The following is a 25,381-nucleotide window of genomic DNA, read 5'->3' on the forward strand; positions in this document are numbered from 1 at the left end:
AAATAAAACACACGGATCTAAGAGCTCACATATCTGTCTTCTGATTCTAACTCTGCCACTGAACTCACACCACTGCATGATCTTGGGTGAGTCATTTTCCCTCCAGATCTGTTTTCTCATCTGTAAAGTTAAAGGATTTTGTAATCTCAAAGTTCTCTTCCAGCTATGAAATTCTGTATTGTATTCAACACAGGTAATAGTCAAATGAATTCTCAGTCATGTTTAAAGGCTTGAGAAATTATCTGCCGTTGCTAACTCCTATCATTTCTCCCTTCCACTAGCATGGGCAACTGAGACTCAATTATGCATTCTAAGGTCAAGACACTGGGGAAGATTCCCATACAAACTTTTATTCTACTAGTATATCTGAGCGAGCAAGTCAATGCTCCTGTTGATTAAAGCACTCTGAAAGACTCATCCATATCTTAAAGAAGCAGAATCCATTGGCTGAGTACCTACTATGAGCCAAGGATTTGGTTAAGCGTTTTATTGCAATTATCTCCAATCCTCACTATCTGAAAGGGTAATACGATCTCCATCTCACAGAATCAGAGGTTCTTTAACTTGCCCAGAGTCACAGCTCCAATAAGTGGTGGGAGAATTCAAATGCCATAGGCTTTGGGCTGGCCCACTAGTGAAGATCTCAGTAAGCAAGTAACATGTCAGTCTTGGCTAAGGGTAATCAGAGCACACTAGCTGCCTATCATACATATTCATGTAGTAAAACTTTCTATTGCATTTAACAGTGTCTACACTGTACCCTTCTGAAAAAAATGGGAAGAAACAGATTCTCCTAGGAATCAAATTCTCATAAGCTTCAAATTTATTGTATGTGAGAAAAGAAAAGAAAGTCTGTAATAAAAAGTTATATATGTGTGTATATATGAAAAAGCATATGTACGTTGCATATGTCAAAAATCTAGTAAGACCAAAAATGTTGATGACCCTATCATTTTGAATAAGTAAACATAAAAATGGACTGAATAAAAATGAAGAGTAAATAATGGGAATTACAGAAATCATTTATTTTAACTCAGAGTTTTAAAATTCTGCCTTCTAGGGGTGCCTGGGTGGCTGAGCCAACTCAGTCAGTTGGCTAAGCTGACATCAGCTCAGGTCATGATCTTACACTTTGTGCACCGGGGCTCCGCATCAGGCTCTGTGCTGAGAGCTCAGAGCCTGAAGCCTGCTTCAGGTTCTGTGTCTCTCTCTCTCTGCCCCTTCCCTATTCATACTCTTGCCTCTGTCTCTCAAAAATAAATAAGCATTGAAAAAAAAACTTTTTTAAAAACAACATAGAAGAATTTTTGTTAAGCATAGTAAATAAATTTTTTTTAAATCTCTCAGCCCTCTTGAAATCCCAATAAAACAATAAAGAATAAACAAAGTAAACTTCCAAAAAGGACAAAAGACAGTAATAACAGATAAGAGATCACCTCAAATTTTGGAAGATGGAAAGCAGACGAGTGAATGGCAACTGACCCAGCCAAGTAGAAACAGCTAAAGACTAACTGCCTGCTAATGGTGGGAGTCAAAGAAAGGCATCCCACTCTCTCACATGCACAAGAACCACCTGGTGATTCTGAGGCTGTTGATTCTGACTCAGCAGGTCTGGGCTGAGGCCTGAAGGGCTGCATGTCTTTTTTTTTTTTTTTTTTTTTTTTAATATATGAAATTTATTGTCAAATTGGTTTCCATACAACACCCAGTGCTCATCCCAAAAGGTGCCCTCCTCAATACCCACCACCCACCCTCCCCTCCCTCCCACCCCCCATCAACCTGAAGGGCTGCATGTCTAACAAACTCCCTTGTGATGTGGACAGAGGCTACTGGTCTGCTGTCTGTACTCTGAGTAGTGAGGCTTCATGGTACAGAATGCCAGAAACATTCAAAAACTGTAGGCACCAGATACTTCTGGAGGTTGTGGAGTAGAAGGACTAGTCCAGAGTCTGTACAAGGAATAGGTCAACCTTCAGATTTGGACCTCAACACAAGGTGACCGTTCTCACCAGCAGAGGAGGGGGAGTTGACTCCTGGAGAGGTCAAGGTACAGAGGGTCTGACCTTGGGGACATTAAGCACAGTGACCAAAACCGGACTAAGTGAAAATCTGCAAACCAAATAGGACCTTCAGTTCCATTTCATTGCTCAACCCTCAAAATGTGGGCAGCAGGCTCACAGCCTTCAGGCAAGTAGAAGGGCTGTTCTCGCTCAGGAGAAAGTACTCTAAAGGGAAAATAGTGATTACAAACTACATAAAAATTAAAATCTTCAGCCCAGAAAAAAAAAATCATAATTAAAGTGAAAAGACATACTAAAAACATAAGAAATATTTACAATGTACATGAAAAGCAGCGAATTTATTTTTGCATAGAGAGCCTGTATAAATCAACAATCATCCCCCAAAAGACAAACACATCACATAATTCACAGAAAACTACAAACAAACAGCTTTAACCAGATGAAAGTGCCCTTAATTTTGCTTAAAAGTAAGGATAAATTGAAATGATACCATTTTTCACATGGTCAACTGGCAAACATTTGAAAATTCAGTTCCACGTTAGAAATTTTCCAAATTAGGAATTTCCTTATGAACAGACGCAGTCGCCTAGAAGAACTTGACAACACCTATCAAAATTCAGAATAGCCCGGCAACTTCACACTAACAGTTCATTCTTAAGTAATTCACACATTAACCAAAGACAAAGGTACAAAAACAGCCATTGTGGGGGTGGCTGGGTGGCTCAGTCAGTTAAGTGTCCAACTCTCGATTTCGGTTCTGGTCATGATCTCGTGCTTGGTGAGATCGAGCCCTACGTAGGGCTGGGCACTGATAGCAAGGAGCTCAGGTCATGATCTCAGGTTCGTGAGTTCAAGCCCCACATCAGGTTCTGTCCTGCCAGCTCAGAGCCTGGATCCTACTTTGGATTCTGTGTCTCCCTTTCTCCCTGCCCCTCCCCTGCTTGCACTCGGTCTCTCAAAAAATGAAAATTTTTTGAAATGAAAAAAAAATATTAAAAAAGCCACTCTAGAGTGTCTTTCTTTTTAGACAAAAGATGCATGTTCAAGGACATTATGGAGATGTGTCATAATATCTGCAGTTTACTTCGCATATGCAAAAAAGAAAAAGAAAAAATATAAAATGTTAGTCACTGAATTTCAGGCGGTGAAAATAAGAATATTCATGGCATTATTTTCTTTAGCTTTTTGTGTGCTTGAACATTAGATAAAATAAAATAAAAAATTTAAACAACTGCCATTCTACAAGTATATGAACATACCCTTTCCCTAAACAGAAAGGCACAATGAGATTACACAGTAATCAGGAGGTAGGATACTATGGGCAGTCAGCCATACTGAAGAATATAACCAAGTTGTAGATTTAAAATCTTCTTTTAAGTTCTAGATTCTTAGTTACTTGTTGAATATTCTTTACTTATTATTTGCTGATTGAAAGTTTTTCTGCTAGAGAAGAAAAATCACAAAGAAACTACTCATATAATAAATTATTAGGAAACTTCACACAAGGAGAGATTTCCCTCCTTCACAATTTCTTGCACAAGGTAATAACATTTACTATACCAGTAACTGCCTTTTATTTGTTGTAAAAGAATGTAACAAAAACTCACCATTCTGGTTAGCTAAGTAAGCCAAAGGGAATGAGTTGAAAAGGGTGTAGATATATGAAATAAAGATTTGTTAAAGAAATGGTTGCAGGGCGCCTGGGTGGCTCACTTGGTTAACGTTCCAACTTTGGCTCAGGTCACGATCTCACGGCTCGTGAGTTTGAGCCCCATGTCCAGGCTCTGTGCTGACAGCTCAGAGCCTGGAGCCTGCTTCAGATTCTGTGTCTCCCTCTCTCTCTCTGCCCCTCTCCCACTAACACTCAAGAAATGGTTGCAATAGATGTCACAAAGTTCAAAATTACAAACTTGAGTGAATGTCTCATTGTATCTTATGATTATTATTCCCATTTCTCTGGTTAAAAAAAAATAAAGTGAGAAGGTCTTTTCATGATAGGTACTATTAAAACTCCTTCCCAGCCAGAGGCCCAATCTGCTGTTCTTTGGATATGCCATCATGTTAGAACAGCTGTTTTCTTTATAGATTAGGGCAGTTTGACAAAATTACTTCAAATTTGCAGCAGGTTACATCAGAACGGAGAGGTTTTTTCACTCAGTGTCGTGGAGATGATAAACTGATACAATTTTTCTTCAGAGGTGTTGGCAGCATTTATTAAAATTTTAACTTTGTACATCCTCTGACCCAGAAATTCTACTTCTATGTTAGTTTATAGAAATACACCTGAGTACAAATAATTCTGTACAAGAATGATGTTATAGCATTGTTTCTAATAGTGTTCATAGAAATACAGTTAAATGAACCATGAAACACCCAAACAATGGCATCCTGTGCAATTATATTAAAAAGAATAAAGTGGTTCTACATTCACCAACCTTAGAAAATCTTCTTTTTTTTTTATTTTTTTTTTTATTTTTTTTTTATTTTTTTTTATTTTTGGGACAGAGAGAGACAGAGCATGAACGGGGGAGGGGCAGAGAGAGAGGGAGACACAGAATCGGAAACAGGCTCCAGGCTCCGAGCCATCAGCCCAGAGCCTGACGCGGGGCTCGAACTCACGGACCGCGAGATCGTGACCTGGCTGAAGTCGGACGCTTAACCGACTGCGCCACCCAGGCGCCCCGAAAATCTTCAAGACATAATGTTAAGTATAAAAAAAAGTTTCAGAACAGAACTTAGAGTGTATCATTCATGTTTTAAACAAACTTTATACTTCCGTGTGTGTTTGTGTGGGGGGGAGTGTGGGGGGGGTGTGGGTGTGTATAGGTAGGTAGGTAAATGCATTGAAAAAGTTCTGGAAAAATAAAACATGTCAACTGCTAATACTGGTCACATTTAGGGAAGAAAGATGAATTGAGAAAATAGTGAAAATGGAAAAATTATGCTCTTTTCTGCAATGGGAGTTTTCTTATGAGATTATAGACATAAAACACGAAGTAATTTTTTAAAATAATTTTTTAATGGAGTAAGAGATTTTATAATTTTAAATGTTTACAATGTTTCAAATACTGGTTGTTTTGTAGCATGATCATGTTAGACGCTGAAATATTTGAAAATCCACAAATTAAAATTAATGTTAGAAATTAACAAATAGTTACCACCAAGATAATACTGCACCAAGAGATTCATTGTATATTGTTAGTTTTACATTGCCAAAACACAGGAGGAAAAATTCATAAGTCCCATTTAAAACTAGCATAAAAACCCCATTATCTCTAGCATGCATAATTTGGAAAAAACATTGTTACACTGGGGCGCCTAGGTGACTCAGTTAAGCTTCTGACTTCAGCTCAGTCAGACTCTGTGCTGACAACTCAGAGCCTGGAGCCCACTTCAGATTCTCTCTCTCTCTCTCTCTCTCTCTCTCTGCCCCTCCCCTGCTTGTGCGCACTCTCTCTCTTTTCTATCAAAAATAAATAAACATCAAAAAAAAATTTTTTTTAACACTGTTATACTACAGAGCTCAAAAAGGCTCTGGAAAACCATGTACCTCAAATTCAGTGCCATGGCCATCTGAATATTTCAGACTCATGAAACAGAAGTCACAGAACACTGAAGATTTCACCAATGAAACATTCTTTTTAAAGAAAACCATTCAATTGTGCTAGGAATCCAAAAACAATAAGATTTTAGCAAGCTGATTTTATGGTACCCCCTCCTTTACAGAAATAAGCAGAATAAAATCCAGTATTTTCTGTGTGTTGACTAACGGGTATGTGTAGGACCTAGCACAACCCAGGCATAATAATCACAAAATAAAAGATTAGAACGCAAATGAAAAAGAATTACTCACAGGAACACAGGTCTTCAAACAAAAATTTTATAGACATTTCAAGTCACATGATCACCCTTCAAAAAAAAAAGTCAAAGAAGAGGGGCACTTATGAGGCTCAGTCAGTTGGGCATCTGACTTCGGCTTAGGTCATGATCTCGTGGCTCATGGGTTCCAGCCCTACACTGGGCTCTGTGCTGACAGCTCAGAGCCTGCAGCCTGTTTTGGATTGTGTCTCCCTCTCTCTCTGCCCCTACCCTGCTCACACTCTGTCTCTCTCTCAAAAATAAACATTAAAAAAAAGTCAAAGAAGAGATATTAGGGTTCAGAGAAGTAATTATAAAACTACCAAAAATATTGCAAATGGAAATAGCCAGAGAAGAGAAGGTAAAGATTAAGAAAAGGTTAAGCAATATGAACAGCAATAGAATAAAAAGGATAAACACGAATGAAAGAGACACCTGGCATACAGGCTAGAGGGAAATGAATAAAACCACATGGAAAAAACATATTAAAATGATTATAGCGAAGATGGTAAAAAGCAGACTAAAGAAATCTAACATAATTGGCATTTGTAAGAAGAGAGATGAACAAATGGAATAAAAAATATAGCCAAAGATGGACTTAACTAAGAAAAAATTAGATTAAAAGTTATATGCCTTTAGGGCGATTATAATGTTTTTTTAAAGTTTTTAATTATTTTGAGAGGGTGAGGGAGGAGAAAAAGAGGAAGGGAGAGAGCGATACCAAGCAGGCTCTACACTGTCAGCACAGAGCCTGGTGCAGGGCTTGATCTCATGAACCATGAGATCATGACCTGAGCCAAAACCAAGAGTCTGACGCTTAACCTACTGAGCAACCCACGCATCCCAGGGTAAGTATAATTTTAAAAATATGAACAAAGCAAGTCTTAAAGATATTATTTTCAAAACAAACACAGTGTTTCTAGATCATAATTACTTAGTATTCAAAATACATAGCTTTTTCAAATCCCAAGTACGTGATAGCTCTGATCATCTTGTCTCAAACTACTAATCTCAAACTTTCCACAACTAAGGAACAGGAGACAGAAGCACTTCAACAAACTTATTCACCTATCCCCTGCTTAACATCCTTAATGTGTTCTTAAAAACAGGATGTAAAGATACTGTATTTGTGTCCCTTTATTAATGCCTATCCTTATAAAACATTCTCACTAACTTTAAGGTGGGAAGGAAAAGGGATGTTTTGACTATAGTTCTGTCACTTTCTCACATGCACTTCTTGTTCCTTTCTAAATAATTTCTTTAATTTATTAAATTTTATAACCAAATACTAATCAGATCTTGCATGTGAACACACACGTATCCAAGCACATGCACAAACTTAACAGAAAGATGGTTTCACATGTGATGTCAAGTGCCAACATTCCTTCATAAGGAATGTATGACCTTAAGTGGAATAATGGGTTTTGATGCATGGGTTAGGAATTAAGGTTGCCTTGGGAGGCAACCCACAAGAGACTCTTAAATACAGAGAACAAACTGAGGGTGGATAGGGGGAGGGAAAAATGGGTGATGGGCACTGAGGAGGGCACATGTTGGGATGAGCACTGGGTGTTTGTTGTATGTAAGCCAATTTGACAATAAACCATATTTTAAAAAAAAGGAATTAAGGTGGCCTTTTATCTTTACAATGCAAATAATGTTTCCCTCATTTATAAAAATAGGTAAAAAAAAAAAACTAATAAGGAGGTTTAGTACTGATAATACTGCCCCAAAATTTGGGTGCTAATGATGTTGTTTCTTGATCTGGGTTCCGATAATAAGTACATAAGTGTATCATTCACTTTGTTGTGATAATCCAATAAACTGTACATGTAGCTGTGCTTTCGTGTGTGTTACAGAATAAAAGTCTGTTTCAGGAAATATAAAGCACTTTTCGAACAATGCCATATGATTGCACGTTTGAGTGCTGGAGTTACTAACGGGTATTTGCTGAACGAGGGGTCTACCAAGATGGAATTTTAAGGCAAAGTCAGGGTTCTGTGCTCCCTTTTGTTGTACACACATGGCAGAGGGCAGCTCTCTCCACAAATCTAAACACTAAAGACTGTGGTTAGTTTCACCTGCAAAATAAATAAGTATCATCTGTGCCAACTCCCAAAATGTATCACCATACACTGTGCACCTCAGCAGTCCCCATTCAGAGCAGCTCCCTGCCTCTTTGAGGTTGGCTTTTTAAGACAATAAGAAGTTTCTAGTAGCTAAATGCACCCAATTCAGAAAAGCTTTAGACAAATCTGAAAGAACTGACATTCCTTAGATGTGACCCCTGAGTACAGAAAGTAGACATTGGCTGGAAAACAGAATGGAGGCTGATGGAGAGAAAGCCTAACCAGGTTTGGTTCTATTTTTAATGGAACATGTTTATCATCTTCAACTATAAAAAGGGAAAACTGCTTGCCAAACAATAATCCACTGTGCTACAATTGTGGAACCTAACCAATTTGATTTCTTTTTTTTTTTTTTAATCAGAAAAAAAGCCGAAAACCATTCAGTGATTTTTTTAAAACAAAAAGAACATTTATTCCATATTATTTGTTGCATATTTTAACACTAAAAAATTAAATTTAATTAAATTAGTAAAGTACAAGCTGATAGTGCTCATTAACTATCCTTCTAAATGGACTTGGCCCAAACTTGCTGTGGCGCTGGGAAATGCAAGAATAACAGAACAGCTGGTAACACAGGGCTCAGGACCAAAAAGGTAAGGGGGTCAACCAATCAAGAGATTCAGTTTATGCAGGCTACCTTAGATTTGAACACAGAGTAGGGTCTAAGCAAGAGGAAGAGTCAAACAGAAGATATGGAAGCACTAAGCAAAAAGGAGATAGAAGTTCAAAGGAGTGAGAGGCTGTGGTAAGTTGGAGACTAGGTGCCCTCTGCCTGATCTTACAAGGCTTGACTCTGCGTCCAGGTGTAAACGGGTCCTGACACTGCAAGGCTGTCCGCCTGCTTACCTACCCTCCAAGCAAGGCAATGTCCGAGCACCGGCATCTTTTTAACACTTCCCTTGTTCAACTCTTAAGATATAATTCACAGCAATATTTATTTCAGGAGCCCAGTTATCTCAAATAAACCACAGGCACCTAACACTAGCAAAAGGAAGCATTCCACAGCGTAAAACTCAACACCACCATGCACATAAAATACATACACTGAAAACCACTTGACTGCCTGAGCACTCCTTAGAAATAACTGCTGGTTAAAAACCACCACTTGTGCATCTATTTTTGTCCTCTTCCCCAGTCCCTGTACAATCCTGCAGGCAGCCATTTAAGTGTGGGTGGAAGTGGGAGGAAAACAAAAGCGTGGGTATGGTCTCAGTGGTTCAGGAGAATGTGCTCAGGAGGAACCACCACACCAAGAGCTGGCCCTGGGTGTCTGCACACTTGAGTTCTGTCCTCTGGAGTGCCAACCCACACTTAATGGGGAGCCCTTCAATCACCTTTATTTAAAAAAAGCCATCAGGGACGCCTGGTGGCTCAGTCAGTTAGGTGTCCGACTCCAGCTCAGGTCATGATCTCAGGGTTCGTGGGTTCGAGCCCCGTGTCGGGCTCTGTGCTGCCAGCTCGGAGCCTGGAGCCTTCAGATTCTGCATCTCACTCTCTCTCTGCCCCTCCCCTGCTCATGCTCTGTCTCTCAAAGATGAATAAAATCGTTAAAAAGAAAATTAAAAAGAAAAGCCACAAAATGTGGTCCACTGACAGTGGGCAGGCAGTACATCTCAATCACCAGAGAATCTTCTTCCCACCACTACCCTCATTCACCCTCAGGGAGAGCCAGAGTAGCCATTATCATTGTGAAATCACCCGCTGCTGATGACCAGACCACCCTCCGCTGATAACATGGCCAACGATCAGGTGGGGTGAACAACTGTTCCAGCTTCATCTGGACGGAGGCGTTTCCTGGGACAGCCACAAGTAAACTGAAACCAGCTGATCACTGGACTTTGGCACCATGGCAGTTCAGAGCAGCCAGGTTCTGCCAGGACCTTGGGTGGATGGCACAGGCCAAGTCGCTTCATCTCTACAGGCTTCAGGATCCCAATATATAAAGTGGGAGGTGAAGCTTTGTAGCTGGGCCAGTATTTCTCAAAGTGTGGTTTTCAGAACATCTGTGCCCTAAAACAGCATCTGGCAGTGGTGTTTCCAGAGGCTGGGGGAAGGGCTAGTGGTAGGAGCAGTGTGCCCTGGTGAGGAGGGGTGTTTTTACACTCTCCCAGTCTATGTTTAGAATTGGCTTCACATGGTGCTAATAAAAATCAGACCAACTTTCAGTCAATTTTGTTTTTTTTTAATCTAGAGGTATTGCACCTCCTCATTGCATGTACCCCCTAACCGCACGCACCTGGGTCAGACTACCTCCCCACCATCCCCTACTTTGGTACATCACTGGTGTGACGCACAACAGACTCATATTTTTAAGTGAATGAGTTTTCAATTTCCTTTCTAAGTAGAAAGTCTATGGCTCTATTAAACTACTACCGAATTAAAATAGAAGCAGTTTTGGGTAATCTGTCATTCTACAGCATTGTGGTTTCATCTTTGCCTTACTTCCTCCTTTAAAAGGCAAACCCACCACAAATGTCATATTTGATCATCCTAAGATATCTTCCATCAATGCCTAAAAAAATTTACAGGCTTGTTCAACGATTTACACAGCAAACTACTTATGAGTTATTTTTCAGCTGTGCAGAGCTAACAAGGTGCCTGAAGTGGAAAGCAGCCTCAAAGGCCTTCTAAATGAATTTGGTCAGGCGAGGTTAGCCACATTCACACCAATGGAAGTTAAAATCTGGGGTGGCTGGTTTCTCTTACAGAAAAAATAATGTATTTATTATTTTTCAGCCCATTTTGAATGTCATTTTCATAAATACGATCCCAGGGATGCTACACTGAATGTTTCTCCTAAGGATCAAATTAAGATAATCCACTAGGCTTAAAATTCTGAAAGAAATTGATAATTAGTCTCAAGGCTTTCCTTTTTCTGGGAGGCTCTTACTAGGAAAACATATATATTTCTGAGCCATCTAAATATTAACATACAATCTCAGCAAAGTGCATCACATGAGTGTGAGGTAGACAAGGCCTAGTTCTTCACTAAGTTGCTAAGGGTTGTTTTCTGCTAACTACAATTAGAAGTATCAGAATTTTCCTTGGAGGGGAAGGAAGAGAGAGACAAGGACAGAGACAGAGGAGAAGATATGAGGGAAAGTAAACCCAAACCCAAACCCAAACAGTAAAAAGCAGGTATGTCTATCATACGTGTTCATGCCAGTAAAGGGGTTCAGAGATCTTATTTTTTTAAAAAAAATTTTAATATTTATTTTTGAGGGAGGGGGGAGAGAGAGACAGAGACATAGAATCCCAAGCAGGCTCCAGGCTCTGAGCTGTCAGCACAGAGGTCGAACTCAAGAGCTGTGAGATCATGACCTGAGCTGAAATTGGACGCTCAACCAACTGAGCCACCCAGGTGCCCCGATGGTTTCAGAATTCTAATGATAAAGCCTCATTTCTGGAAATCAGGGTTCCAACAATCAGAAAGTGACTTGGGGGTTGGGGGGCAGGACCTTGTGTGTACCTTGAATAAACCTAAAGAATCAGGAAACACTACGTCCGTAAACTAGGCAATGCTCTAAACACAATGCATGCGTTATCTCATCTAATCTTCACAGCCCTAGGAGTTGAAAACAGCACGGAGAGATGAAGTAATTTGCTCCTAGATCTTCAGCTGTAGGTGGCATGGCCAGAATTCCTCAGGTCCTCAAATCAATAGAAACGGCCAAATTGATGTTTGCCATTACCAATATCTGAATACCCAATCAATTTTCCTTTGAGTGTATGTGCAATAAAAAAGGACCGTCGGGGCCAGATGGGACAGTGGGGGACAGACTGGCATACTTGCCTAAGGCATCCCTCCCCTGAAAGGCAGCTTCCTGTGAAAACTCTAACCAGAGTCAGAGTTGTCTCTCTCTAACCAGAGAAAGACCATCTTCCTGGGCCTTCTCCAAAGGCACAACGCCCGGAGAAAGCTTCAGGCTCCAAGTGGTACAAAGCTGTCCATCACCTGTCTAAAATTCCACCATTAGACATAGTTTTCTGTCCCCAAAATACAAACAAATCACTGGCCTAAAATCCGCATCAATATTAACAGTTGAGAAGAAGAGGCTAAGAAGCATTCTCCTCCCTAAATAGGCATAGTGCTGATGGGATTAGGGCTCCAATGCCTGGGTAAAACCCTAAATAATTACTCTTCAACAGAACACGTAAATCCTCCAGTTTCAGGAGCACATATATAAACAAGTCCTACTGCCCCCACGAACTGCACTCTCTCCCTACCTCTCAACCGCCCCCCTCAACACACCTAACACATGAAATCACATCTCAGAGCATTACTTCTCAAGTAGGTACTAAATACTGTATTATGGTATCAATTATTTTTTACACAACGTGTATTTTTAAGAACCAGTGTTTACTGAGCCCCCTTTAAATGGATTTTCACAGTCCTCCAAAATCACAAAGTAGGTATACTCCCCATTTTACAAGTAAAGACATCAAATTTCAGAAGGTATGCCGTCTGCTACTACATAGCTGATAAACGGCAGGGGGTGCATTTTAACCCAAGTTTCACAGTCTCTGTGATATCTCATCCATTTTCCTTTTAATTCTAGGAATTAGGGATATACATCTGTAATCAGCTGCAAAAAATGTACAAAACAGTAACAATTTAAATGTACTGTCACCCTTGAGTCTACCCACACACTCAAAAATAAACACACCCTCTGACACATAAAGCCCTTATACTCTCTTATCTCTATGTAGCCTCAGTGACCGATTGCTGGGTTCTCAATTTCCCTTCACTCAAGCTATTGTGTCCCAAACTGCCACTCTGCTTAAACCACTGAGTCACTACATTCTGCTTTGAAATGGTGATCTATGAAGACAAGATCTACAGAGCCACTTAGACTAGCTGGCAGCTTTTACTCAGATACTTGCCAAAGTGTCCCTAGGCAAGACTTTACATGGTTTTCTCTATCCCCTCCCATCACACTTAACACTGTGCTCCTCCTGTGCTCTCAAGTCCTCCTTGTGTGTTTAAAGGTACAAGTGATGAGAAGAAAGGAAAGAGAGGAGAGAGGGAGGAAGAGAAAGGGGAGGGGAGAGACCATCTCAATCACAGCTTCAGGACAGCAACAATAGCTTTCTAACCTGAAAACCTCAAAGATAAGATGTGACATTTATGTAGACCCTGGAATGTTATTCCTGGGTCACCGTGTGAACGAGCTTACCTAGTAAAGGAATGAATGCATCCTTCCTGTAATGAAAAACCATTTGTGTATCTTTAACTCCACCCCTGCCAAAACAAGCCACACAATCCAATACTGAGGTAATAAAAGCAAAAGCAGGAATGGGAAGCAGGAGTGGTTCAAGAGAAGTCCACTGTGAAGGCTAGTGCTGAGGGGAAAAACATTCTCCTTAAAAAAAAAAAAAAAAAAAAAAACCTGTCCCAAATATTTTCAGAGATAAATTATGGGAAGCAGTGTTTTGTACAAAAAAGACCAAACATTTGCACAAACTTTGAAAACTACTTTTCAATAATATGAACCTGCCAATGCTTACTATCAATTACCTTATAGTACACGGCATTTGAGTAAAATCATGTTCAGATTTTTGAGTATTTAAAGCATTTGCTTACTGGGGCGCCTGGGTGGCTCAGTCGGTTGAGTGTCCGACTTCAGCTCATGATCTCACGGTTCTTGAGTTCGAGCCCCGCGTCAGGCTCTGGGCTGATGGCTCAGAGCCTGGAGCCTGCTTCCGATTCTGTGTCTCCCTCTCTCTCTGCCCCTCCCCCATTCATGCTCTGTCTCTCTCTGTCTCAAAAATAAATAAACATTAAAAAAAATAAATAAAATAAAGCATTTGCTTACAAAATGGGTATAAATTTATTCTTATTTTTTTTAGTAGGCTTCATGTTCAGCACGAAGCCCAACACAGGGCTTGAACTCATGACCCTGAGATCAAGAACCTGAGCTGAGATCAAGAGTCAGATGTATAACCAACTAAGCCACCCAGGCACCTCTAACATGGCTATAAATTTAAAATGACAGAGAAGAGTGTCAGATCTGATCTTCCACAGAAAAGCTTCCATAGGATATGTCTGTGGCCCAGGACACTCGCCTTACTAGAATTTTATCCTATCATCCTGGTTTGCTTTAAGTGGATTGTGAACTCACTAGAATGCCTTTAATCCTAGGGCTGTATCCTCTGAAACTGTGCAGTAGGCTTTTCTAAAGACACTGTATTCACTTCTGTACCTGCCATTTTACTATTTTTAAATTGTCATATTAACACACAGACTGAAGAAAGTTGTTTGGTTGAAGGACCTCCCCAAAAGGCCTGGGTATGTAAGAGCTCTCTGGACTTTAACCTCCCTTCCATCACCCCTCACCTCCCACCAAACCATTCCAGATGATTCTGGAGAGAAGGGCTCTCCTAGACCACAAAGGGGTTATGTATTTTAAAAGAAAACAAACCCAGAAACAAAACAGTGCTTGATGAAACTGAGATCAAGAGGACTAGAAATCTGTCAAACCTAGAAAATGAAACCAGTTATTTCTAGTAAGTGACCTTTTTAAGTCAGTGAACCTTTACATTTTTATTATTTTTAGTTGTGGTAAGATACACATAAAATTTACCATCTTAACCATTTTTAAGTGTGCACCTGCATCAAGCACACTCACACGGAGCAACCATCACTGCCAATCTAATCCATCTCCAGAACTCCTTTCATCTTGCAAACACAAAACTCTACACCTATGAAACATTAATTCATCATTTCTGCCTCTCTTCAGCCCCTGGCCACCATTCCACTTACTGTCTCTATGAATCTGACTACCCTAGGTACTTCATATAAGTGTGATCATACGGCGTGTCTGTTTGTGACCGGTTCATTCCACTTAGCATAATGTCCTTGAGGTTCATCCACGCTGTAGCATGTGTCAGAATTCCTTCATTTTTAGGGCTGACTGATGTTTTACTGAATGGACGTACCACACTTTGTTTATCCATTCATGTGTCAATACACTAGGGTTGTTTCTACCCTTTGGCTATTGTGAATAATGTTGCTAAGAGTGCAAGTGTGCAAATATCTCTTTGAAACTCTGCCTTCGAGTCTTTGGGGCATGTGCCAGAAGCGGAATTATATGGTAATTCTATTTTTACTTTTCTGAGGACATTCCGTATTGTTTTCTATAGCGGCTGTACACTTCCCACCAACAATGCACAGGGTTCCAATTCCTCTACATCCTCACCAACATCTGTCTTCCTTTCTTTCTTTTTTTTATTTTTTATTTTTCCTGGTAGTGGCCATCCTAATGGGTATGAGGTAGTATCTCACTGTGCTTTCGATTTGTATTTCCCTAACGATTAGTGTCTAATAAGTCACTTTCAACCAAACGTTCAGAGAAACAATATAAGAGTTTAGCTCTATCTATGAGTTTCCTTAATAAAAACCCATTCACTCTGAATTCCTCAACCTTCCTCCCAGCCCTTTCTTTATGCCTCATTCTCCATAATAAAATCAGGATATTATCCCACTTCATCCTCTTGACTGCATCCCTTCCACTGTGTGGAAGAATCTGAGAAGCTTCCTGCCTGATGATGAATACTCAGGTTGTGGGCGAGAGGCTGAAAGCAGAAAGGAGTAAGAGTATAAACAAGACCATTCTGCACTAAAACAAAAAAAAAATTCAAAGGCCACCACTTTCCTACCAAAAAAGTTGGAAGGTTCATCCCAATAAAAAAACACACACAAGTTCACAGAAAATGAAATACAAATGATTAGTAAATATTTGAAATAACATAATGAATAACATAAAAACATACTCACATTACAGCAGTAACTTTTTTTCAGCTTGCAAAGCAAAAATTTCCTCAAATGATAATACTATGGATGCTGATAAGGAAGTGCAAATGGATATAATTTTTCTGGACACCAATTTCGCCATTTGTATCTATCAAGAACACTAAGATATTTACCATTTTGGGCTTAGAAATGCCACTTCTAAGAAACATTACTTAGGAAGTCATCAGGAGTTGGAAGATTTACATACACAAACTGAAAACAGTCTATTATGTCCAACAACAATATGCAGACTAGTTAAAGGAATTATGGTACATATACAATGTGATCTCGCCTGTTCAGGATTTTCTCTATCTCTCTCTCTCTGTCTCTCTTCCTCTGCCTCCTTCCCCCTCACTCTCTCTTTAAAATAAAATAAAAATTTTAAGAAAATTTTAAAAATCACCAAAATTACTAGGAGATCAAGAAACCTGGTTCCAAATGCTTACCTTGCTATTTTAAGCTATGGTGAGCTAGGTATATTTCCTAAATTCTCAAATCTTACTGTCATCTGTAAAATATTGGGAAAATTAGTATCTACCTCACAGGATTTAGGAAAGGATTAAATAAGTAGACCATGCAAAGTAAGAAGCTCATTTTAGGAAATACATATCAGTTGTTATTACTACTTTCAAAATTAAAATTAAAAAGTTATTCATTAACAGCCGCAGTCATTTTCAATAGTCAAACATAAGAAAAAAGACAGTGAGCACCAAGTCAACTTCAGACTGTGTGCCCTGGCAATCAACCATCCACAGCAGTACTAATGAACAACCCCAAAAGAAACGGTGAAAATCACCATTTCGTGTTCAATCAAGCAGAAGCAAAGGTGTACGATGTCAATGAAAATTATGACAGCAGGTAAGAGTGACAACAAAAGAGGCTGCGAGATTATTCTTTTAAAGGGGAGGATAAAAGACCAAAGGATAAAATCTTAGTTAGGAATAAAGGTTCTCAGGGCATCGCTGGAAGGATCTTCGTGCTATGAGAAGCCATCTTGTTTACACTTATTTTTATAAATAAATTTCTTAAAAAAGAGGGGCACCTGGGTGGCTCAGTTGGTTGAGCATCCAACTTCGGCTCACGTCATAATCTCTCAGTGTGTGGGCTCACACCCCGCATCGGGCTCTGTGCTGACAGCTCAGAGCCTGGAACCTGCTTCAGATTCTGTGTCTCCCTCTCTCTCTGCCCCTTCCGCCACTCACTCTCTGTCTGTTTGTCTCTCTCTCTCAAAAATAAATAAACATTAAAAAAATTTTTAAAGAAAAAAAATGACCCCCCTAGAAACATTAAATGATACAACTAGTTACCGGCAAACAAAATCTGGAACCCCAATATCCTGACTCAAAAGTATCTACAAAATTAACTGATCAAATGAAGGTGGGAGGGGGGAAAAACAGTAAAATTTTGAGAGTCGTAACTCTGTAAGAAAATCTAGCTTGGTCTGGTGATAGGAAAAGGAATTTAAGCACATGTAATAAACACTTAACAATCTTCTATGTACAAAATGGTCCTAGATTCTCATGCTCACCAACAACGTGTGAACAGTGCCTGAGGGCAGTGCAGTGATCTCCAAATAAGCCATGGAACAGGTTTGCTGATGGAAGAAATTCACTTTAAACCTTATTTCCTTTCCACTGACACCTGCCTTTCCCCATCACAGAAGCGAAACCACTTACAAATGAGGATCCAGCAGAAAAAAATGTAACCCTGTCCATGAAGACACTTTCGGCAGTAAAGTCATAAGTGAACTCAAAGTGCTAGTGTCATTAATCCTTGATGGCATTAAATCATTTGCAATAATTTGCAGTTTTCTTACCTGCTTTCCTCACCATTCTAAGGCACTGTCCATTAAAAGTAACGTGATGTTTTTTATCCATAAAGCAATCTACTACAAACAGCTAAAGGATTGCACCCAACAAATGCAAACCTTTTATTCTGCAAGATGAGAAAGCTGTACTACAGGTCTGCAAATACAGTCCCTTTGATTTCAAGTTGTTTTCCAACAGAGCAGCCATTGTAATCCAATTTTCCTTTCCCAGTCACTAATTGTAGGAGGCAACCTATTACTTCTGACACCGACTCTTCCCCTAACACCAGTCCAGCAAAGCAGGGATCCATAGTTTTAATCTGAATCACACCATACTGAACAAGGAAAACAGGTACATTTAGAGAGTTAAATGTCCAACGTTGACTGCACAAAAGGAACTTTTCGTATGCAAACTGTTACCAAATATTCTGTGTTGGTCCATTCAGGCAGCTATACCAAAATACTACAGTCTGGGCGGCTTATAAACAACAGAAATTTATTTTTCAGTTTTGGAGACTGGGAGGTCCAAGATCAAGGCACTAGCAGATTTGGGATGTGGTGAGAATAACCCAGGTTCACAGAGAGCCATCTTTTTATTGTGTCCTCAGATGGCTGAAGAGGCAAGGAGCTCTCTGGGCCTTTTTTATAAGGGCACTAACCCTATTCACAAAGGCTCTATTTTCACTAACCCTATTCACAAACCCTCATGGCCTAATCACCTCCCAAAGTCCCCACCTCCTAATACCATCCCCTTGGCGTTTAGGATTGCAGCATATGAATTTTGAGAGACAGAAACATCCAGTCCACCGCAAACTCTTTCAAAATATATCAGAAGACATCCAGTCTCTTCATTACAAGGGACTTTACAGGAACAACCTTCAGAAATCAAATTCACCTGACACACCGCTTTTTCCTGGCGGACATTCACTCACACCTCCCCTCTCACCTCTAACCATCAGGTCAGGAATACTTTCTTATTCATATTCCTTCCCCCCTCCCCCTTCACCTCCCCTTCTCTTCCCTTCCAGGACCTTACCCAGGGCTCCTAGCAAGGCAAAGACATAAGGAAATCAGTAAGAAAAGGCCCACTGGCCAGACCTTCCCTCTGACACTAATGAGACACTATTGTTTCTTGAAGGTTTGAGGGCAGCAGGTCTTTTAAGTGAATGAGCCAGGCGAGACCGGTGTCAGCCTCCTGGAAAATGACAGTTCTCTCATAGCTTGGCACTTTGAGAGCCAACCTGACAGGGATGAGTTTTTCATTTATTATCTGGTCATCACAAGAGGTGTCAGGTCTACTCCAGGGTCCACCGAAATTCAGTCTGAGGAAAGAGAGCAACTGATTTCTCTAAGAATCTTCTTTGCTGATTATTCTGAAATATGGTAGTTTTTTTGGAGCACAAATGATAACAGTCCAAATAATTCTTTTCATTCAAATCATAATTGAAAAAATACAAGAAAGAAACCATTGGCTAAAATACTTGTATGAAAAAAATCTCTTTATTCTTAGACAACTAATTTCTACCTGCAAAAAATGACTTTTAGCCTGCGCAGAGTTTCATGAGATAGTAATTTATAGCAATATATTTTAACAAGTGAATCTGGAAGAAGTACTTATTATAATTCCAGAGAAGGGCTCACTAAGCCTAAACAAGCATTAAATCAAGAAAATTCATAAAATATATGATAATGTTACATTATATTTTTTAATGTTTATTTATTTTTGAGAGAGACAGAATGCGAGTGGATTGGGACAGAGAAAGAGGGAGGCACAGAATCTGAAACAGGCTCCAGGCTCCGAGCGGTCAGCACAGAGCCTGACGCGGGGCTCAAACTCAGGAGCAGTGAGATCATGACCTGAGCCGAAGTCGGACGCTCAACCGACTGAGCCACCCGGGCGCCCCGATAATGTTACATTATTAAATAATATTTTGGTCATGGTGTGCACTGAGTAATGTGTAGAACTGTTGAATCACTATATTGTACACCTGAAACTAATATAATACTGTTAACTATACTGAAATTAAATTTTTTTAATTTAAAATAATAAATATTACTTTGTTCCTTGTCATCAAGCCAACAACATAATATAACGGTATACCCTACAATTTTCATTCTAGGAGAAACCATGAAGTTTTGTTTTTTTTTGTTTTTTGTTTTTTTTTTTAACAACAGATCTTTTACTTTGTCAATCAAGTAATATCTATAATGGTCCTGCTGGTCCTACCGAGGGTTAAGTGCGGTACAAAGGCAATGTTAAAAACCACCCAGCTTTGGACTATTCACAGATTCAGTCGAAAGTCACTGAATTTAGCCTGCTCCATTTTTAACCAACCATGCTGAGTGTCCATATTGTTGCCCATATGGTACCATAACACGGTATCATTCTGGCCACCAATGCCTCCACTGTCAACACCCCAACAGTGGTGTGCAAACAAAAAAATAAGCCTATTTAATGGAGCAAAGCTCAATCCACTCTATTCCTTAGTGTTTCTCTTTATGGAGAGAAAAACATAAGTCTGAGGAGAACGTATTCAAATTCACAATTTGGGCCTCAACAAGTGCATTACAGACCCTATTTAATGGAAATAAAGATCTTGGATAATCAGGCATTTCAGAGATATGTTCTCAGCTTTGAAATAAGTAACAACAGAAGCATAAAAAGAATAGAATCCTGAAAAATAAAAATGAAAAGTAAATTTTTAAAAATATTTGTTTATTTATTTAAGTAATCTCTAACCCAACGTGAAGCTCAAACTCACGACCCCAAGATCAAGAGTTGCATGCTCCTCTGGCTGAATCATCCAAGCGCCCCAAAAATGAAAAATAAATTTTAAGAAAAGGAAGAGAATCTGGAGGGAATTATTTATATTACAAAGGCATTTCATTTTGTAAAGGGACTCACAACAGGCTTCTTTAAATCATGCTATACATTACAGAATACAGCAAAAGAAAGATTTAAGTACACCATGTTAGAAGAGGACGGAAAGTGAGTCATATCACGAATAACAGTATCAGCTGATTCAAATTCAGGCCCTTGGTGGATGCTGAGACAAAGGCCACAAGCTGGATACCAGAATGGGCTCCTTAGGTGTGAGGAGAGGAGAAACATGCACAACTTGTAATTCTGGACACAATTATACACTTGGATTTTCAGGGAACTGAGAGTCTGAATGCTTAAGACAGGGCCGTCGCCACTATAGAAACAAAGTAGACATCCTTCCAAGAGTCAGTATAGCATCCTGTGGTATATGGGCCATACTGGAGTATTCTTCTGAACATCAATCGCAAACTCTCAGTTTGCCATGAAATTCACTTCTACATGAACCAACAGCCTGAAAGTAACTGAAAAACTCTCTGCGTTACAATATGACGACATTTGCTGTGACTGATAGTTGAAAGCAGCTGACCCTTTTGTACAAAGTCTAAGTCCAGTCAAGAGATTACACAAAGGAAGAAAAAACTGTCCAGGAAGAAGAATAACAAACTTCCAGTTTTCAACTTAAATTACATTTGTTTTTAGGTTTTTTTTTTTTTTTTTTTTTAAGGCAGAGAAAGTTTAAGTACAAAACCAAATTTATTTTTTTCCAATCTAAAGAACTTGGAATCAGCTTTCTGCACAAAGGTCGTTAGCTGACATGCTTTTGTTATCCAAAACGTTAAGACTACACCTCTTTCAAATGCATTACCTGACTACAAGTGAGCCCGTCCAGAATTGATCAGATGTTCTTACGCAATGGTGTGTGGAGCCCCTACTAAGTATCGATCAGTACAGAACTCCTGCAGGTCCCGAGAGGCTGTTTTTGAAGAGATTCCGAAGTTAGATAGCAGTTCCTATTTTCTGTAAGTAAACATCTGCTGTAGAAGCAACTCCAAACCTACAAACACACCCACTTTTTCACAGTAGGCCTCAGCGCTAGATAGGATCAGTGAGGTATCTGCGCTGGATTGCAGTCATTTTAAAATACGTCTTTAAATCTGTTCCTTCGTGCATTTCAATCTCTGCATGTGAACCGGCGGCTTGGTTCACAAGCAACAGTTAACGCCCGCTGAAAAACACACCTTCCTTAAACAAAAGATACTTTTTGTTCCCACGAAGCTTTTTCTGCTGCCATACCCAGCAACAAATGCCACAAAAGACAAACTCCGCCATCCTCAAGAGTGGTGTCAGGCAAACAGAAACAGCAAACAAAATAACAGCAAAAGCTTCAGAAACAAAACCAAGGTGAGTTGGGGGTAGGAGAAGAGTGGTGGAGTGGACGTGGGAAATGGGGTATAAACTCCATCATCTGAGGAATTCAGCCTCACCGATGAATGGGGGGCGGAGAGAGGAGAGGAAGGGGAGGCGAGGTTCTCAGTAGAGGAAAACAAGTGTGTGCCGCTGTCCTGCTTTTGTTTCAATAGCACCCGGAGAGTGCACAGCACGCAAAATCGAGTTTTGTGACTAAGACTGATTGAATGAGAGTAACACAAGTTTGTTCGGGACACAGTGGGGCCACTCAACCAAATCCGGAAATTATACAAACGATAAATAACAACTCCTTAAAATGTTTTAAGTGCGTTTGGTACAAAAGTTTATGGTTATTCACAGGAAGCATCTTATCAATTTAATATCACCACGTTGCAGGCTGTGCACCCGTCTCGTCATAATCTTTTAAGAAAACCGCTAATGACCCGGAGTGCTGGAAGCCTAAAAACTGTTGTCATCTATCTCCCAGGACTGTGGGCCTGATAGTGTCACGAGTAGAAACCAACTAGCGGCCAGAAGCCCAGGAGTCCCCGGCGAATTGTTCCGAAGCACAGTCCCCACAATCCGCGTGCTTGGGCGAAAGGACTGGAGGTGTGTGCGCGGTCCCTCCGCCCTCCGGGCCGCGCGTCCGCAGCGCTCCAGGCTGTCAGGTGGGTGGCGACGAGCCTCGGCCGGGAGCCCTGCCCCGCAGCGCGGCCGCCCGCGGGGCGCACAGGGGCCAACCCCTCCGAGTGCGCCGCGTCCCGAGGCCGCCGGGCGCTCACCTTTGTTCGCCGGCGCTCGCGGCCGGGAGAGAGCGGGCCCAGGAGGAGTGCGGGGGGCGACCCCAACGCTACACGGCCCCTCCCCGGCGCCCCGGAGGAAATCCGTAGGCTAGCCAGATCCTCCCTGGCGCCCCGAACGGCAGCCGGGCTGAAGGGTCAGCAACCCCTTCCCCGAACACAAAGGTTGGAGGCGCGAGCGCTGGGGGGCGCGGGTGCGTGCGCCACAGAGCACGCGAGGGTGCGTGTGCGCGCGAATGTGCGCGCGCGGGTGCGTGTGCGTGTGTGTGTGAGAGTGTGTGAAGGGGGAGGGGAGGAGCGCTCCAGCCCCTCTTACCTCTCGAAGATGAACCGCACCATGAAGATGCAGAAGGCCACGGGGAAGGCAAGATAGAGGTCCTCAGCCTGCGGGAAGGTGGCCTCCTCCGTGTTCTTCAGGTCCGCCCAGGTGACATTGTGTGGGAGCCAAAACCTCTCGTTCCAGAACCAGGCTAAGATCCCTGCCATCTTGCTTTGTCCACTCGTGTCTTGGGCTGCCGCGGCCCGCCGAGCTTTCCACCGCCCAGGGCGCCGGGGGATGCGCGCGCGGCTGGCCCGAGCCTGTGCCGCCGCCGCCGCCTCCGCGACCGCTGCTCTCGAAGGCTCGCGGCGAGCCCCGGTTCTCTCCTCCCTCTGGCCGCGCTGGGGAAAGGAGCCGCCTCGCCCGTCACATGGCAGCCTGGACCGCTAGTCCTGATTGGCTCGTCCACGCGTCAAGCAGGGAGGCACACGCGGCCAGCTCGCCCACGCCCGGAGGATAGGGCGCAGCCGCTGCGCCCTAGGCGCAGGATCCCGGCGCTGGAGAGTGCTGGCCGGCCCTGCGCTCACCACGCTCCTGCTCCGCCGCGCCCCTGCTCCGCGCTTAGCACAGAGACCTGAGGCGGCCCCCACCCCCCGAATCCGCCCTAGCCTCCCGGCTTGCTCGCACATGCTCAGAACGCCGGGTCCTGCCCCCACTGGAGTTTCAGGGGGTCTCAGTCCGCTTCCCGCGCGCCTACAGGCGGTGGTAGGGGCCAGGTAGGGGCCAGGGCCGATCTTCGCAACCACCCCTGCGTTGAGAGAGAACAGCAAAAGAAGAAGTACGGAGCTCAAGGGGCAAAGGAGGAAGAAGCAGCGGAGGAGTCGTGCACTCCCGCGCTTGGACAGCCAGGGTGAAAATCAGGAACTGGGGCGGGATGGTTTGGCAAGAGCCGCCTGCCTCTACCGGATCCCTGCCTTTTCCCCATCCCTGACCTTCAGGCCTCTCACTACTTCTCATTACCACACCGGTTCGCCCAGGGAACGGTTTTAATTTATGAGGTGGTAGGGAAGTCAGGCACTTACGTACTGTTTGCTAGTGAGGATGAGGGTGATGATCCTGTGAAACTGCCACTCCAAATGAATCTCTCAGAAAATGCCACCAGACCACATTTTGGCGTCGCAGATCAGTAGAGGGAACCTCCACACTGCTATTTGACAGGCTTATTATTTCTGCCTTTTGAATCTGAAACGTTTAGGTGTTCGGTCTATAAGGCCTAACCCAGGCACCTTCACTTCCGCAGGACGTTTCCTCATTGATACGGTGAACCGTGTGTGGGTCGGTTCAGTGGTCCGTGCAGACCTGGCTGTAGGGGTATTTTGTTCATTTTTCTCACTATCATTCCTTTTCTGACTGGTTCTGCCAGTAAGTTGTAGCGGACTCTGCCAAGAGGCATATGAACAGGCCCTTAACACACACTTTATTCTCCCTGTCCCACCAGCCACCACCCTCTTTGTACTCCTTCCCTTTAAAGCAAACCTCTAAAGAACTGCCTATATTTATTTCTTCCGATTTCTCTCCCCTCCATTCTCTTTTGAACTTCCATTCGGGCATTTGTCCCCCTCTACTGTAGTGGACTGCTCAAGGTCACCAATGATCTTCATGTTGCTAAACCCAAAGGTCTGTTCTCAACACCTCTGTCAGCAACATTTTGGCCAAGGTCCTGCCTCTCGAAACACCTTCTTGTCTTGGCTTCCAGAAACCACATTCTTCTGGTTTTCATTCTACTTTGTGGCCACATTTGCTGTGTCTGCTTTTTGGTCCTCCTCACCTTCCTAATCCCTTAGAGTGGAATGGTCTAGGAGTCAGGTTTTTGTCCCTTTCACTTTCCTAGCTACATTCATTCACGTGGTGATCTAACCCAGTACCATGGCCTTTAATGTCATACCGATGGCTCCCAATTTATATCTCTAACCATGAACTTTTCCTTGAACTTCAGTCTCCTAAATCCACTGTCAATTCAACAACTCCACTTGGATGTCTCAGAACCATTTCCTGTCCAAACTAATCTTCCCTCTAATTTTTTTTTTCCTTCTGTCATCTTGGCTCAGGCCAAAAACCTGGAATCATCTTCTTTTTTTTTTTTAATTTTTTTTTTTAACATTTATTTATTTTTGAGACAGAGAGAGACAGAGCATGAACAGAGGAGGGGCAGAGAGAGAGGGAGACACAGAATCTGAAACAGGCTCCAGGCTCTGAGCTGTCAGCACACAGCCCGACGCAGGGCTCGAACTCACGGACCATGAGATCATGACCTGAGCTGAAGTCGGACGCTTAACCAACCAAGCCACCCAGGCGCCCCTGGAATCATCTTCTTAATGATTGATTTCTAATCTCGGATGTTCTTGCTCATCCATAATAGATTCTGTCAATTCCGTCTTTAAACTAGAATCACACTGTCTCCCACCACCTCTTCTGCTGCCATCT

The 25,381-nt window shown here is 41.9% G+C and overlaps 1 protein-coding gene across 2 annotated transcripts in view; it reads right to left on the reverse strand.

The window, feature by feature from the left end:
* CERS6 (ceramide synthase 6) overlaps window positions 1-23,262 on the reverse strand; it is a 328,468-nt gene extending 305,206 nt beyond the window's left edge. For both annotated transcript variants that reach the window (XM_058714943.1, XM_058714935.1), the window contains exon 1: window positions 22,955-23,262. In XM_058714943.1, the coding sequence (XP_058570926.1) occupies window positions 22,955-23,124 (170 nt within the window). In that variant the 5' untranslated portion in view covers window positions 23,125-23,262. The remainder of the gene's footprint in view (window positions 1-22,954) is intronic.
* Between the last annotated feature and the right edge of the window lie 2,119 nt (window positions 23,263-25,381).

This window comes from Neofelis nebulosa, chromosome 2 (genome assembly GCF_028018385.1).
Source record: "Neofelis nebulosa isolate mNeoNeb1 chromosome 2, mNeoNeb1.pri, whole genome shotgun sequence".
Taxonomy (NCBI): domain Eukaryota; kingdom Metazoa; phylum Chordata; class Mammalia; order Carnivora; family Felidae; genus Neofelis; species Neofelis nebulosa.